The sequence below is a fragment of the Cnephaeus nilssonii genome (assembly GCF_951640355.1).
Source record: "Cnephaeus nilssonii genome assembly, chromosome: 4".
Lineage (NCBI taxonomy): Eukaryota > Metazoa > Chordata > Mammalia > Chiroptera > Vespertilionidae > Cnephaeus > Cnephaeus nilssonii.
The window spans coordinates 84,526,852-84,542,000 of record NC_137075.1 but is presented as its reverse complement, the minus strand read 5'-3'; the positions used below and the strand labels follow the sequence as shown (position 1 = coordinate 84,542,000).

General features: G+C 45.9%; 1 protein-coding gene across 1 annotated transcript in view; it reads left to right on the top strand.

Moving 5' to 3' along the window:
• Positions 1-15,149, top strand: part of MAP3K9 (mitogen-activated protein kinase kinase kinase 9) — an 82,880-nt gene that overhangs the window by 40,185 nt on the left and 27,546 nt on the right. The window contains exon 3 of the mRNA XM_079769217.1: positions 8,882-9,062. Within this exon, the coding sequence (XP_079625343.1) occupies positions 8,882-9,062 (181 nt within the window). The remainder of the gene's footprint in view (positions 1-8,881; positions 9,063-15,149) is intronic.

The following is a 15,149-nucleotide window of genomic DNA, read 5'->3' as shown; positions in this document are numbered from 1 at the left end:
CAAAGAACCAATCTGTTTGTATCACAGATTCCTTAAAAGTACCCCAGGAACTGGGGTGAATTGGGGGAGGAGAGGTTGCTAAAATAAAAAAGATTGGGTAGCCATTGTAGGAAATGCTTTTGGGTCCATGGACCGCTTCCTTTTGCACCCCACTCAGCCACCTGACTGCCTTTCCTTTTGGTAGGGTTGAAGCAGTTTCTGGACTGGGGGACACTAAGTATATGGAGAGTGTGGATATTTTATTCTAAACGATGGAAAGAGGAGCCGGCCAGTGTGGCTAAGTGGTTGAGTGTTGACCTATGAACCAGGAGGTCAGGGCACATGCCCGGGTTGCTGGCTCAATCCCCAGTAAGGGGTGTGCAGGAGGCAGCCGATCAATGATTCACTCTCATCATTGATGTTTCTCTCTCTCCCTCTCCCTTCCTCTCTGAAGTCCATAAAAATATATTTAAAAAATTTTTTTTAAAAGGCGGAAGATGAAGTCACTGTTTCTGTACAGAAGCCTACATTCTGAGACCACCTCTCCCTCCTCATGACTTGATTCCCAGCTCACTGTCAGCCAGACCTTTGTTTTCCTAGCAGTTTGGAATGGTACTGCCCTCTGGGAGCTGACCAGCTCAAGAGATATTCTTGTCGAGGCTCACCTGGACCTCCCTACAATGAAGTTCAAAGTTGACGGATTCCTCCTGTGTGTTCAGAGGTTCTACCCAGTTTTGAAACTACCCCCGCCCCCTTATTATTATGGACAACATTTACATAAATAAGGGGAATGACATATGACCTCCCATGTACTCAAACAGTTTTAGCAATGATCAACTCGTGGGTAATCTTATATCTTCTGTCATCCCACTCATTCCCCACCCTTGATTATTTTGAGGGGAATCCTGAAAAAAAAAATTTGGTAACTATTTCAGTATGTACCTTTACTATCTAAGCACAATTCGGTTCTTAATCATGAACAGACAGCTAAGGATTACTACAACTCTGAACAAAAGTACATTAGAGACCAAAGCACAAGGAGGAAAAGTAGCTGGAACAGACAACATTGGGAGAAAACAGAGAAATTAAGAAGAGCCATCAGTGATACACGCAGGTAAAAGAAAAGATATTGGGCCCATATTAAACAGCTACGTTTGTGCTTGCCACTCAATTTTTAAAAAATTCAATGAACCAAAAAGCTCTCTCTTAGAAATTAGAACCATGATAGGGAAACGACAAATCCAATGGAAGGGTTAGAGGATAAAGTGACGATGCCTCAGGAAAAAAAAAACAAAAAAGATGAAAAAGAAAGAAAGCTGGAAAAAGTAGAAGAGAAAGATAAGGAAATTAGAGGAGCAGCCTAAAAAGCCCGCTATCTGGCTAGAGGTTGTAGAGAAAGAGGAAATTAAGTACGGGAGGAAATTAACAGTAAAATACTTCAAGAAAATTCCCTATAACTGAAGGACATGAGTGTTCAGATTTGAAAGTATTCACTAGATTCCCACCCTCTGAGATTTCAGAACACGGGGATGGGGGTGGGGAGGGGGGTTAAGAAGAGACTAACAATTTCCGGGAAGAAAAAGATACATGGCATACGGAGAGCATTGGGAAGCAACATGGCTGGGGGCTTCTTAACAGCAGTGCTAGAAGCAAGAATATAATGCATGCTGCCTTCAGATTTATGAAGGAAAGTCTCCAGTCATTGTTATACTAAGTATGGGCATGGAACCGATCATTTTCTAACAAAAAAAAGTACTTTGCTCTTTCTAAGGAGAACACACACCACCAAAGCAAGAGGAGAAACCAGCCAAAGGAGAAAGTGGGGTGTAGGGCACAGGAGAGGCGCAGGGAAATCCCCGAGGACTGGGAAGGGCGATCCCAGGAGAACGGTGTGCACTTGACATAGAGGATGGACAGTGGGGCAAGGGGCTGTCGTTACCTACTTACCTACTGCCCGTGTTCCATCACTTCAGCCTGAGGCTGACTCCCTGGGGGAGCCTGGTCCGGATTCCTATCTGCACTTGGCCGTCTTGCTCATGTGCTGAGTAAGCTCCTGCTCCCCTCTCCTTGCTCTGCTGACCAGAGAGACAGTGTATTCTTTCCCTGATCCTGAGAACCAGAGGCAGGCCCCAGTGAATTCAGAAACAGAAAATCAGAGGAGCTCACTCCTGCAACCCTAGTTCCGAAGGATGTCCAGTATCTGCACCTTCCCCCATGACCACACTGCCAGATGTCCCCGCTGTGGCCACCTACCCAATATTGTTGGGACTCAGTTATGATCTTGCTTATCAGCTTTCCCAGAAAGGGCTCTTGGCAATTCTCTGGGACCACAACCAAACTCTCTGTTTAGCTAATTACCTTCTGGGAGGCGTCCTCTAGCAAAGGCAGTATTCTTACTGTTGTACAGTATTGCGGGTAGAATTGTGTCCCTCTAAACAAGATATGTTGGTGGCCTATCCTGGGAATGTGACCTTTTTAGGAAACAGGGTCTTTGTAGACGCAATCAAGTGAAGATGAGGTCATGCTGGGCGAGGATGGCCCTACTCCAATGACTGGTGTCTTTATAAGAAGAGGGACATTTGGACATGGACACCCAGAGATGAGAATGCCATGTGAAGACACAGTCAGACGCACAGAGGGCAGAGGGCCACATGAGGAGATTGGAGTTATGCCACCCTAAGCCAAGGGACGCCAAGAATTGCTGGCAGCTACCACAAGCTAGAAGAGACAAGGAGGGGTCTTCCCTGGAGCCTTGGAGGGAGCGTGGCCCTGTCCACACCTTGATTTTGGACTGGAAGTCTAGCCTCCAGCCTGAGCGAGAATAAGTTTCTTTGTTTTAAGTGACCAATTTTGTGTTAATTTCTTATGGTGGCCCTAGGAAACTAGTACACAAAGCTACATTTGTGCTTGTCTCACTTTTTTCAAAACCAAACAATATCTTATTTAGGGATACAGACATAGGATGTAATATTACAAAGAGAAGTAAAGGAATGAATAACAGAAGATTGTGTGACATCTGGGGAGAGAGAAGGAGTTGTGACAGAAAGGGTCACGTGGAGCTTCTAAGAGAATGAATCAGTTTTCATCTTATTTTTTTTTAAACCATAATACATGTTTTATATACATTCTTCTATATGTATACATATTTGACAATAAACTTAAGATAAAAAAGACTAAACCAAGCAAAACATAACTCTAAACAGAGTTAGACCAATAGCTTAATCTGGGAGAGGTGATGGGGAATCATTTGAACCAAATGGGGTTGGGAGCCTTGGTGCCAAGGTGAGCATTTAGCAAATCCGAGCCCCTTGTGCTAATGAAGGTGAAAAATAAATAAGAAATCTCAAAATGATAAGTCATTATTTGCCATTCAGACATATGGGGGGGTCTCCTCAGTTTTGCTGAGTTTTGGGGGCCTGGCCTGCAGCTAAATGATAGGAGATCATCGCACAAAGCCTTTGTCCCCATCCTGCCCAGCTCATTTCTCCCCCTGATATCCTAGCAGAGGATGGCCTTGAGGCCCTTTTAGATGGTCTGTATTAAATACTGTTGACTCCCATAGAGAGTCATTCAACCGCTCAATATTCATTCATTCTAGTGCTAGTTGGCCTTTATTCCTCTCTAACGTGTCTAATCTTTTTTTTCTAACCAAGAAACAGGCCTTAGGCTCAGAACTTTGACCAGTAGCAGTATCTAGTGAAACTAATAATTTATTTTCATTTTATTTATTTGTACCTAATATTTAGAATATTTTTTTCCATTTGTTATAAAATTTTTTCTTTAAGTAATTAAAGAAAAATATTAAGCTCTAGCTCGTTTGGCTCAGTGGATAGAGAGCCTCAGCTTGCAGACTGAAGGGTCCTGGGTTCGATTCTGGGTTTCGGGCTCGATCTCAGTAGAGGGCGTGCAGAAGACAACCAATCAATGATTCTCATCATTGATGTTTCTATCTCTCTCTCCTTCTCGCTTCCTCTCTGAAATCAATTTAAAAAAATAAATATTAAGTAAATGGTATATCGGTAATGCTCTTGAGTTACTGAGTTTTGGAAAACCACGATTATCTTAGAGACTGTAGCAAAACCTGAGCCCTTATTGGTACACACTTTGTCCTGACCTGATGTTCAGTTTTGTCATGTATATTTCCGTGCAGCTTTTGGGAGGCCCTTGAAAGATAAGAAAGACGAGCTTATCTTTCCTGTGTCCCCCACCAGCACCAGCTGGATGTGTTAGTCACTAGTGAACCTGGCTGAGGTGGTCCTCTTTCCCCAGTGTTGTTATCCTCCTTGTTATACACTTGGCTCTCCTTAGTTCCCCAGGGATAGGTAACATTGGGAAGATGCCCCCAGCACCTAGCAACAATAGGATGGGGCAGTGGGGAGTCTGTGAATGATGCACAGGTACTCCTCAAAAAGTTTAACATAGAATCCTATATAATAAGAGCCTAATATGCTAAGTGTCCAGTCATCCAGTCAGCCATTCAACCAATCAAAGTGTAATCTACACTAATAAAAGAGAAATATGCAAATTGACTATACCTCCACGATGCCACCAGCCAATCAGTGAGTATGCAAATTAACCCAACAAAGATGGCGGGTTAATTTGCATACACAGGTGCAGAGCAGCCAGGCGGGGCAGGACGCCTGCTATGAGGGGAAGGGTGGGGGGTGGAGGGAGCTACAGGAGTGGCGCTCCGGCCTGTGCGGAGAAGACTGAAGGCTCCAGCCGGAGCGAACACTGAAGGCTCCGGCCAGAGTAAAGACGGAAGGTGGCGGCCAGAGCGAAGGCCTGGGTCCCGGGTGCTGGAGGAAAACCAGTGCCGGCAGCCAGGGGAAGGAATCTTCGTGCAACGGGCCTCTAGTATGCTAATGATATGCTAAGGCTGCTCAACTGCTCGCTATGATGTGCACTGACCACCAGGGGGCAGACAGTCAACTGGTCAACCAGTTGCTGTGACGTGCACTGACCAGCAAGGGGAAGACGCTCTGACTGGTAGGTTTGCTTGCTACTGGGGTCCAGCTGATTGGGACTGAGCGAGATGGGCCGGATATGCCCTGGACCCCTCCTGCGGTCCCTCCCCGGCTGGCCAACCTCCTGTGTGCCTCCCCAGCCCAGATCATGCACTGGTGGGGTCCCTTGGCCTGGCCTGTGCCCTCTTGCAATCCGGGCTGAGGAACCCCCTCCCCCCAGTGCAGAATTCTGTGCACTGGGCCTCAAGTTATATATAATCTAGTAATTCTACCCCTATGTATATACCCCAAAGTATTAAAAACAGGTACTCAAATAAATACATGTACACACATGTTCATAGCACTATTCACAATCATCAAAAGATGGAAACAACCCAAATGCCTATTAATGGACAGGTGGATAATATTCCATTGTGGTATATCCATACAATGGAATATTATTCGGCCATAAAAGGAATGAAGCACTGACACAGGCCGTGATGTGGATGAACCTTGAAAACATGCTAAGTGCAGTAACCATATGTGCCACATATTATAGGATTCCATTTATGTGAAGTATCCAGAATAGGTAAAAATCCACAGAGATAGAAAGCAGATTGGTGGTTGCCAGGGGCTAGGAGGATGAGAGAATGGGAAATAATTTTTTAAAAGTATGGGGTTTCCTTGGAAGAGTGATGAAAATATTTTGGAATTAGGTAGAAGTGGTGGTTGTACAACATTGTGAATGTACTAAGTACTATTGAATTGTTCACGTTAAAAGTTTTAATTTTGCCCTAACCGGTTTGGCTCAGTGGATAGAGCACTGGCCTGTGGACTGAAGGGTCCCAAGTTCAATTCCTGTCAAGGGCATGTACCTTGGTTGCAGGCACATCCCCAGTAGGGGGTGTGCAGGAGGCAGCTGATTGATGTTTCTAACTGTATCCCTCTCCTTTCCTCTCTGTAAAAAATCAATAAAATATATATATTTTAAAAATAAAACAATAAATAAAGTTTTAATTTTGTTATGTGAATTTCATTTCAATTTTTTTTAAACTACAGAAAAAGGTAAAGCTTTTACAAACTTTGTAACCATAATTATTACTAGTAATAGGTACTTGTTGATACCAGTATGTCAGGACACTGTTGAAAATCCTTGCCTATAACCATCTTCTGGGTTTACTAGCTGGCTTCTAATTACATTTCTCCTTGTGGCTGAGGGCAGGACACCTCACCAGGGATTTCTAACTCAGATGTCTTCAGGGCCCAACCTGTTGGGATAAATGTTTGAGGTTCAGATTCAGACCATCTATCTCCGGGCTGATTCTTGCCCATCTCCATCATTCTGCCATCCCTCTTAAACCAACTGACAGACTAGTCTGTTTTAAAAATCATTTTCAGTATGCCATTCAGTGGCTAAAAATCCTTTTCCTTGTCCTTTTGGGGAGATCTAAACTTCTCTGCTTCCCCTTCCAGCATAGAGTATGAGGAAGTTTAGCTGGTTCCACGTGCATATGTACCATGAAACACTTTATAAAAAATATATTTTTATTGATTTCAGAGAGGAAGGGAGAGGGGGAGATAGAAACATCAATCATGAGAGAGAATCATTGATCTCCTGCCTCCTGCACACCCCCAATTGGGGATCGAGCTTGCAACCTTGGCATATGCCCTGACCAGGAATCAAACCTTGACCTCCTGGTTCATAGGTTGACGTTCAACCACTGAGCCATACTGGCTGGGCATATACCATGAAACTCTTACCCTCCTCCCCGCTGTGCCTTGGGCCAGCCACCTGGAGATTTGGGGTAAAAGGACTAAACCCTGTTGCCTATGAAAAAGGGGAGGGGGGGTCTCTCTGAACCTTTGGTTTAAGGATGGCTCCGGAGAAACAACCAGCAGCTGATGGCCCCTCTATGGAGGTTCGGTGGGCTTCTTTACTGTCACTTTCTTTAGTGTCAGCAACCAGAGTGCACATTTGTCTGCTATCTCTGTTCAAGGAGAGAGAGAGAAAGAGGAGGGGGGGGGGGCACAGAAGAACCTGGAAAGATTTTTTTAAAATATATTTTATTGATTTTTTTACAGAGAGGAAGGGAGAGGGATAGAGTTAGAAACATCGATGAGAGAGAAACATCGATCAGCTGCCTCCTGCACACCCCCTACTGGGTATGTGCCCACAACCAAGGTACATGCCCTTGACCGGAATTGAACCTGGCTGGGATCCTTGAGTCCTTAGGCTGATGCTTTATCCACTGAGCCAAACCAGTTAGGGCTGGAAAGGTTTTTAGTAGATGACATGACGAAAGGTTTTTTTGTTTTGTTTTTGTTTTGTGTTTTCTATCTGCCCAAGCACTCAGAGGCCTGGACCCTTTCAGGCTCCTGGAAGCAGGGAGTGGGGAGGGCTGTGTCTGGGGAGCGGGTGTGGAGGAAGGAGACTTAGTCCATTAGGTTTAGGGAGTGGCTGGCACTGTTTTCTTTTGTGCCTCCAGCTCCGTGGCTGCTTGTAATCCCTCTTTACTGATGATTTTCTGAGAACCACATAGGACTTGGAGACCTTTGGCCCCCATCCTTTCCCTGTGGTAACTATTGGACATTTGCTGGGGGTGGGGGACACGGCAGGAAAAGTGCAGTTGTGTGACTGCAGGACCTGCCTAAGGCCCTCGCCCTAACACCTCCCGCCCGCCGCCCAAGTGCCAGAGAAGCCTTCCTCCTTCCCTGGAATCCTGTGTTCAGAACTCGGAATTCCACGTGGTCAGTGTCTGGCCCCTGAGCGGTTGTGTTTGCCCCGGGCCTGCGGAACCATCCCACTTGTGAAAACGGAGGCTTGCCCTCCACAGATCCAAGGCATTCACTCGCTGCCCCCTCCGCAGAGTGCCTTGGCTTAGCTTACAGCACTGCAGTCAATGAGCGTTGTTGTCCTTCTGGGGGAGATTGGCTCCCACAAGGGCACACTTATCGCTGAAACCGTCCTGTGCGTGAGGTGGCTGCCTCAGCTGCTGTCCGAGGAACGCCGGGATGGCTCCCACACCGCGATGCTTTGGCGCTAGAGCTTGGGAGACGGCCCCGTAGAACCAGTTCAGCCACCAGTTCTTCCTTCCTGGCCATGTTCATAGAGAACATCATGGGTGTGAACGTGTGTGTGCCCTCTGACCCTGTCAGCCAGTTCCCAATGGGTAGGGGGTGAGTTCCTGGAATTCGGGGAAATCTCTGTGTTCCAAAATGTGTTTTCTTAAGAGCTTAAATAAAGTACCTTGAATTGGTTCATGGAAACTACCCAGATACTGAAACCTTGGAGATCCAACGTGCACCTCCATTCCTTGTGGGCTGAGAAAGGATGCTAGGTTATCATTGTACCTCAGTCTGTGAAGCCGTTGCTTCCTGATGTGTTGTAAAGTGAGCTTATGCGTTTGTACGTGTGTGTGGGTATTTTCAATGATAGCGTCATTTAGATATTGTTCATATACCATGAAGTTTAGGTTATAGCCCAGCCGTGCTCTGGCCAACAGAAAGCCCAAGTATCCCCTCCTCAGAGGGGCCAGCTGTGACCTCAGCTCCTTCCTTAGGGGGTGAGTGGGCCGTATGTTATAAGATTAAGAGAGAAGGCTCAGGAGTCAGGCTGCCTGGGTTTCAGTCCTAGCTTCTTTGGTGGGTGGCCCTGGAAAATTTAATGGTGCCAAAGTTGTTTCCTCACCTCAGTTCCCTCTGTGAAACAGAGATGGCAGTAGTACCCACCTCATAAGGCTTTGTGTGGTTTGGAGATAATGCTGATAAAAGACTTGGCATAAAAATGGTGCCTCGTAGGTGTTCAGAGTGATGGCTCCGACCATCAGTCAGTCTGTGGTAGCTGCACGATGGAGCCTGCACAGGAGAGGACAGTGGGTCAGGAGGGCTTTGTATTTGTGGTTTCCCTGTGACTAAGGCAGACTCTCTGGTTTCTTTGTATTCCTTTCCTTGCCCAGTACTGATCCTCCAGAAGGTGGAGAATGGAGACCTCAGCAACAAGATTCTGAAGATCACCGACTTCGGCCTGGCTCGGGAATGGCACCGAACCACCAAGATGAGCGCGGCAGGGACATATGCTTGGATGGCCCCCGAAGTCATTCGTGCCTCCATGTTTTCCAAAGGCAGCGATGTGTGGAGGTAAGGTGTAGGGGGCGGGGCCAGTGTCCCTCAGGTCTGTTTTGGCTGCACACACGCTTCGGGACTTGGAGAATTGAGGTTGCATAGACTCCCAGGAACCCCAAGTAGGTCTAAGTGACCCCTTCAGAGCAATCTACACTAATTCCCGAGTTGCCAGGGGACAGTTTCCAATGCCTTCATCTGCCAGAAGACCCTCCAGTGCTGTGGCAAGTGCACATCTGTGCAGGCCCCTCTCTGTCGGTGATTGCTCCCTAGGGAAGATCAGGGGCAGTGTGTACTGTAGGGGGGTGAGGGCACTCAGTCACTCCTGGAGACCTTCACCAGGGTCGCCCTGGCTTGCTCAGCAACAGTGGCTCTTACTGCTGGACTTGTCCTCACTATAAGCTCCTGGGACCATAAGTATTCACTGTGCTGTCTCTTTTTTCTTGGTGGCTGGATGTTATCCTTTGCAGTTATCCGCTTAACCTTTTTAGTCCATCTGTTGATGTGGATATAGGAGTAGGAAAAGACAGGTCCAAGCATGTGCCCAGAAATGCATAGTCACAGATTGGACCAGCCATCTGCCTAATAAATATCAGCCCACGGGGTCACTTTTGTATTCCTTTTAAGAGGAATACAAGTTTTTGTGTGAACATATGGGTCTAAAACTCTTGTCCCCACTGATGGGAGGATGAGCATCTGCAGAGCATGCAGCCCGTGGCCGTGAGACTGTAGCATCACCTTGGTACGCAAAAGAAAGGACTGTAGGTTATCGTTGTACCTCAGTCTGTGAAGTTGTTGCTTCCTGATGTATTGTAAAGTGAGCTTATGTGTTTGTATGTATGTGTGTGTATTTTTAATAACAGCGTTATTGAGATATCCACATTTACCCTTTAAAAAAGCATGACAGTGGTTTTTAGTAAATTTACAAAGTTTGATACCAGTCACTGTTGTTATTAGTTTCCTAGGATCGCTATAACGAATTACCACAAACCTGGTGGCTTAAAACCATAGAAATTTATAGCTTGGGGACCAGAAGTCTACAATTTGTGTCAGTAGGGCACCCCCTCCAGAGACTCTAGGGGAGATTGTGTTCCCAATAAGGCTTCTGGGTATGAAGACATGGACATAGCTTTTTAGGGCCACCATTCAACCTACAGTAACCACTATCTATTTTCAGAATATTTTTATTACCCCAAAAAGAAACCTGATACCCATTAGCAGTCATTTTCTAATCTGCCCCGGCAACCATGAACTTACTTTCTGTCTCTAGGGGGCTATTCTGGACATGTCATACAAATGGGATCATATAATGTATGGTCTTTTGTGACTGGCGTCTTTCATTTAGCATAATGTTTTCAAGGTGTATCCATGTGTTAGCATGCGTCAGAACTTCATTCCTTTTATAGCTGAATAATATTCCATTTATGGATATACCACAATTTGTGTATCCATTATTCATCAGTTGATGGACATTTGGTTTGTTTCCACTTCTTGGCTCAGTGCTGCTGTGGACATCTGTGTACAAGTTTTTGTGTGAACATATGTTATCAGTTCTCTTGGGCATATACTGAGGAGTGAAATTGCTGAGTCACGTGGTAATTCTATGTTTAACTTTTTGAGGAACCGCCAAGATATTTATCTTTCTCTGACTGGCTTATTTCGCTTAGCATAATGCTCTCTAGGCCCATCCATGCTGTTGCAAATGGTAAGAGTTCTTTTTTACAGCAGCATAGTATTCCATTGTGTAGATGTACCACAGTTTTATAATCCACTCATCTGCTAATGAGCACTTAGGCTGTTTCCAAATCCTAGCTATGGTAAATTGTGCTGCTAGACATGTATTTCTTTTAAGGAGTAGTCTGGTTGGACCAGGCTGGTGGGGCAGTTGTGCCCTGTGAGATGGTTCAGGAACCCAGGTTCTTTCGGGTCTCTCAGTGCTGTCTGAATGGTTCCATCTGAGTTGACTGTTGCTTCTGCATTACAATCTGCAGAGAAGGGTAACGAGAGCTTATCCATGGCCAGCAGTTTGTCTTTAATTTGGAGATGACCCAGAAGAAGTGCACATCTCCTCTGTGCACACCTCCATTGCCTACTCTAGGTTATGTATGCACACCTGGCTCCAAGGGAGACAGACAGACAAATGTAGGCTGGACAACCATGTGCCCAGCTAAAACTCTTACTATGGAAGAAGGAGAGAATGGATTCCGGGGGACAATCAACCACTTGCCACACTCAACTTCATCTTAACTTTCTTCACGGGACAACATGACTTCTCAGTAGCATGATTGTTTTCTACTTTCTACATCCCTGCTAGCCTCTTCTCCCAGCCTGGCCCTGAAATCATTCAGGATTAATTGTCACACATTCCCAAGATTTCTGTTGCTGCAATGATTTGGGCAGAGTTGCCTCTGGATACCAGGTACATTCTTAGTGGGAAGGGCAAACCCAGATGCCTAATGTCAGGTCTCCTCATAGTGATAGAAATCCAGGCAAGGAAGGGCAAGGCCATTGCAGGGCTCTGTCCATCACGGAAGGAACAAGGCAGAACCTTTCAGCTTTTACCCCAAGTGTCCTCGTTCCAAGACTAACCTCCAGGTCTTGCCCTGAAACCACACATCCTGAAAGCAGGCTTGAGGAGCCTCTGGTGAGAGGCATCTGATGATGTGATTCTACTACCTGAAGGGAGTAGCTTGGAGGTAAACTTCAAATCAACTGCACTTTGGCTGAGGTGTCTTGGAATTTGTCTCATGGTCTGCTCTGCCAGTGGGTCTCGGGATTAGGATCGTTCCCAGGGCTCAAGCCTCCTGACTCAGCGTGGCTGATGAATGTGGTTTGAAAACATAATTCACCCTGTTTCTTTCTAGCTTCCTTAGCTTCTTCCATTGCTTCAGTATTTCTTTCTAGGACACAATCTATTAAACCCATTAAATGAGCCTTTTATCTCTTTCTTCTCAAGCCTGCTCATCTAAGTGGCTCTAAATGATCTTGAATCTTTACCAGAAGAAAACATGTGCCCATTGCTATTCATACAGCACACATACACTGGTAGCAGTATTTACCGCCTACGAATGCTTACGGGCCAGGCTCTATACTGAATGCTGTGCATCGTTTATCTCATGTGTGGGGTGAAATGGAGGCATTTTATTGATCATTGTAAGTTTCTAAAGTTACAGTAGTAAAATGGGTTCACTATAGGAAAAAAAGTAGAAAATATGGATAAACAAAGAAAAAAGAAAAAGAAAATCACCCACAACTTACTTCTAAAGATAACCTATATTAATATTTTGGTATACTCATTCCTGTTTACATGCTCATCCACCCAGCCCTTAAAATGGGATTATTATGTTTTTAAGCTACTTTTAAAATATAATATTGCATGAGCATATCAATAAATATTGCCGAAATCAGTTTGGCTCAGTGGATAGAGCGTCAGCCTGCGGACTGAAAGGTCCCAGGTTCGATTCCAGTTAAGGGCATGTACCTTGGTTGCGGGCACATCCCCAGTAGGGGGTGTGCAGGAGGCAGCTGATCGATGTTTCTCTCCCATCGATGTTTCTAACTCTCTATCCCTCTCCCTTCCTCTTTGTAAAAAGTCAATAAAATATATTTTAAAAAAATAAAAATAAATAAATATTTTTTGCCAATAAAAATATCAATGTATATGTTACATAAATACGTTAGTAAATATGTCATCATTTTGAATGAGGATCCAGCTAACCACAAGAAGAATTGTATGCTACTTCACAATTTACAAAATGTTTTCACATATTGTAAGTTCAGTTGTTTTTGCCAAAGATTAGTAAACAAGTCAGTGAGGTTCCTGAATGTAGGGTCACAGCTGATTACCAAGTGCAAGAGCCCATTCAGGCGGCACCTCACCTTTTAGGGCATGGACCCCTGAGTTGACAGTTATCCCTAATAAACAGGTTATCTCTAATTTAGAGATAACACAGGTTAAGAAGAAAAACAGTCCTTGGTCCAGTTCAGGTGCAGAATTACTGTGCCTTTGGTTGGGAAGGGTTGCTATCCACTCAGATGCTTTTCTTCAAGTTGAAAAAAATAAAACACCCCTTGCCCACCTTTGACCATACCCAACAGGGGAAGGTTACCACACCTCTGGAGGTGGCTAATGAATGACACCCGCTGAGTTCCCTGAGGGCAGCGCTGTGGGAGCTGGCGGTTCTCTGTGGGGGAGGGGCTCCCAGGCCGTGTTTTAGTGGGTACCGTACTTCCAGGCTGCTTGTACATGGTCTTGGAAGGATCTCTTGACCTTTCCTTTCACTCCCAGGAGGGCAACAAATTAGGCTAAACTTGAGGTAAATCAGTGGGCTTCTGCCCACCTCTCCCTGGGGCTCAGACCCAACTAACGTGTATATCTCCAATTTCTTTCTTGGACTCTATTCCTGTGAAAGGAACACCAAGACTTCATTTATATCACCCACCTTCTGTTACAAAAATAAGCAGGAACATTGGCAGAGGAAAACTTGGACTGGTTGAGTCATCCCCGGAAAGGCTTCTTCCAAAAGGCTGGTGCCCTTCAACAAGGCTCTCTCTACACACGGTGGGCTCTCCCCAGCTCCCACCAGCCACTCTCACTTCAGGTCCTCTCCGAGGGCAGCACGGATGTTGGCTAGCCACAGATGGTGATTTCTGGATGAGGAGCAGTTGTTATTCTCTGCTCTGCGAGGTGTAGGGGAGGCTGTCTTTGTACCGATGAGGGAACAGGTCTGGAGACATGAACTTGCTTTTCCAAGGTCACATGGCTGGTAAGTGGTAAAGCAGGCATTTGACTGAAGTCTGTCTCAGTCTTTCTTGGGGGGAGTAGTCCTCCCATTTCACTTAGTTGTAGAGCCCTTCAAATGGAATGGAATGCTGATGCCCAAAGAAGCCAGCCAGGTTTGAGCAGAGCTGCTCTTGTTAAGCCGAGAGGTGCCTGGCTCCTCCCTTCTCCAGGTGGCCTGAGACTTCTCCATGGGTCACCTAGGGCTCCGCGTGAGAGCCATCACCCGGGGGATGCTAGGACACAAAAGAGGATGCATGTTTGGATCTTTGAAACTCGACTGTCTTTCCAGGTGGTTAGGGTTCAGACCCCATTTGTCTTTGCCTGGATGGGAGAAAGGGGTTCTTTGGGACCGTGGGTGTTCCTTCCTCAGGGTGGAGGTGGGCAGTAATGCCAAGGGCAAGCAAGAGGAAAGTCACTCTAACCTAGGAATCTAATCAGCAGTGCTGAGAGTTCACTTGGTAAAAGCTGCCCAGCATGCATGAGCTCTGTCTGGGTGGTCACATTAAAGGTCTGGTAGGAAGTGTAATAGAGCAATTCTTGGTGGTATTCAGGGCTTACTCTAGGGTACCCAGTGCACCCTGCAGGGCCATCTCACCAGGCACTCACTCCCACACCCCTCCACCAACTCACTCACTAAATGAGTGCCTACTATGTAGCCAGGCCCTGAGAATGCAGATTAAACACTACTATCCCTGCCCTCTAGGAGCCCATAGGCTGGTGAACAAACAACTACAATATGTGGCTGCCCAAACAAAGGCTGCATAACACCTGGAGGTGCTAGGCAAGGCTTCCTAATGTGTCCAGTTGTTCCCATCAGCCTCAGTCTAAAATCCAACACCTTGTCCAGATAAGACTTTTGGAACTGTCTACCAGGCTTTTTCCTGTCAAGATACATACATCAAGTGTTTGGAGGGGTCACCGGGGTAAAGCCATTCTCTAAGGAGACTAGCCAGACCACTCTGAGGGTCCATCTGTAGGGACCCCCTGGCTGCCCTGGCTCATGGGTTGGCACATTGTTGCTCTTTGGGGCCATGCCAGACCACTTGGGCTTCTTTAAAGACAAGTTCATGTGCTTGTACGTGCTGATCCCTGTCTCTGGAGCACTCACTCTTCCTTCACTCAGCATTCAAGGTTTAGCTCAAGGTTTAGCAATCTCCCATCCCACCCTGGTCTGGTTTGGGTGGCCCTCCTTTGTGCTCTCTTAGTATCTCTGTTGTGACTCACTTCTCCATATTCTAATTGATGTTCTTTCTCTTCCTCTCACTAATCTCTTTGTGGATAAGATCTGTATCTTTTTTTTTTTTTTTTAATCCTCACCCGAG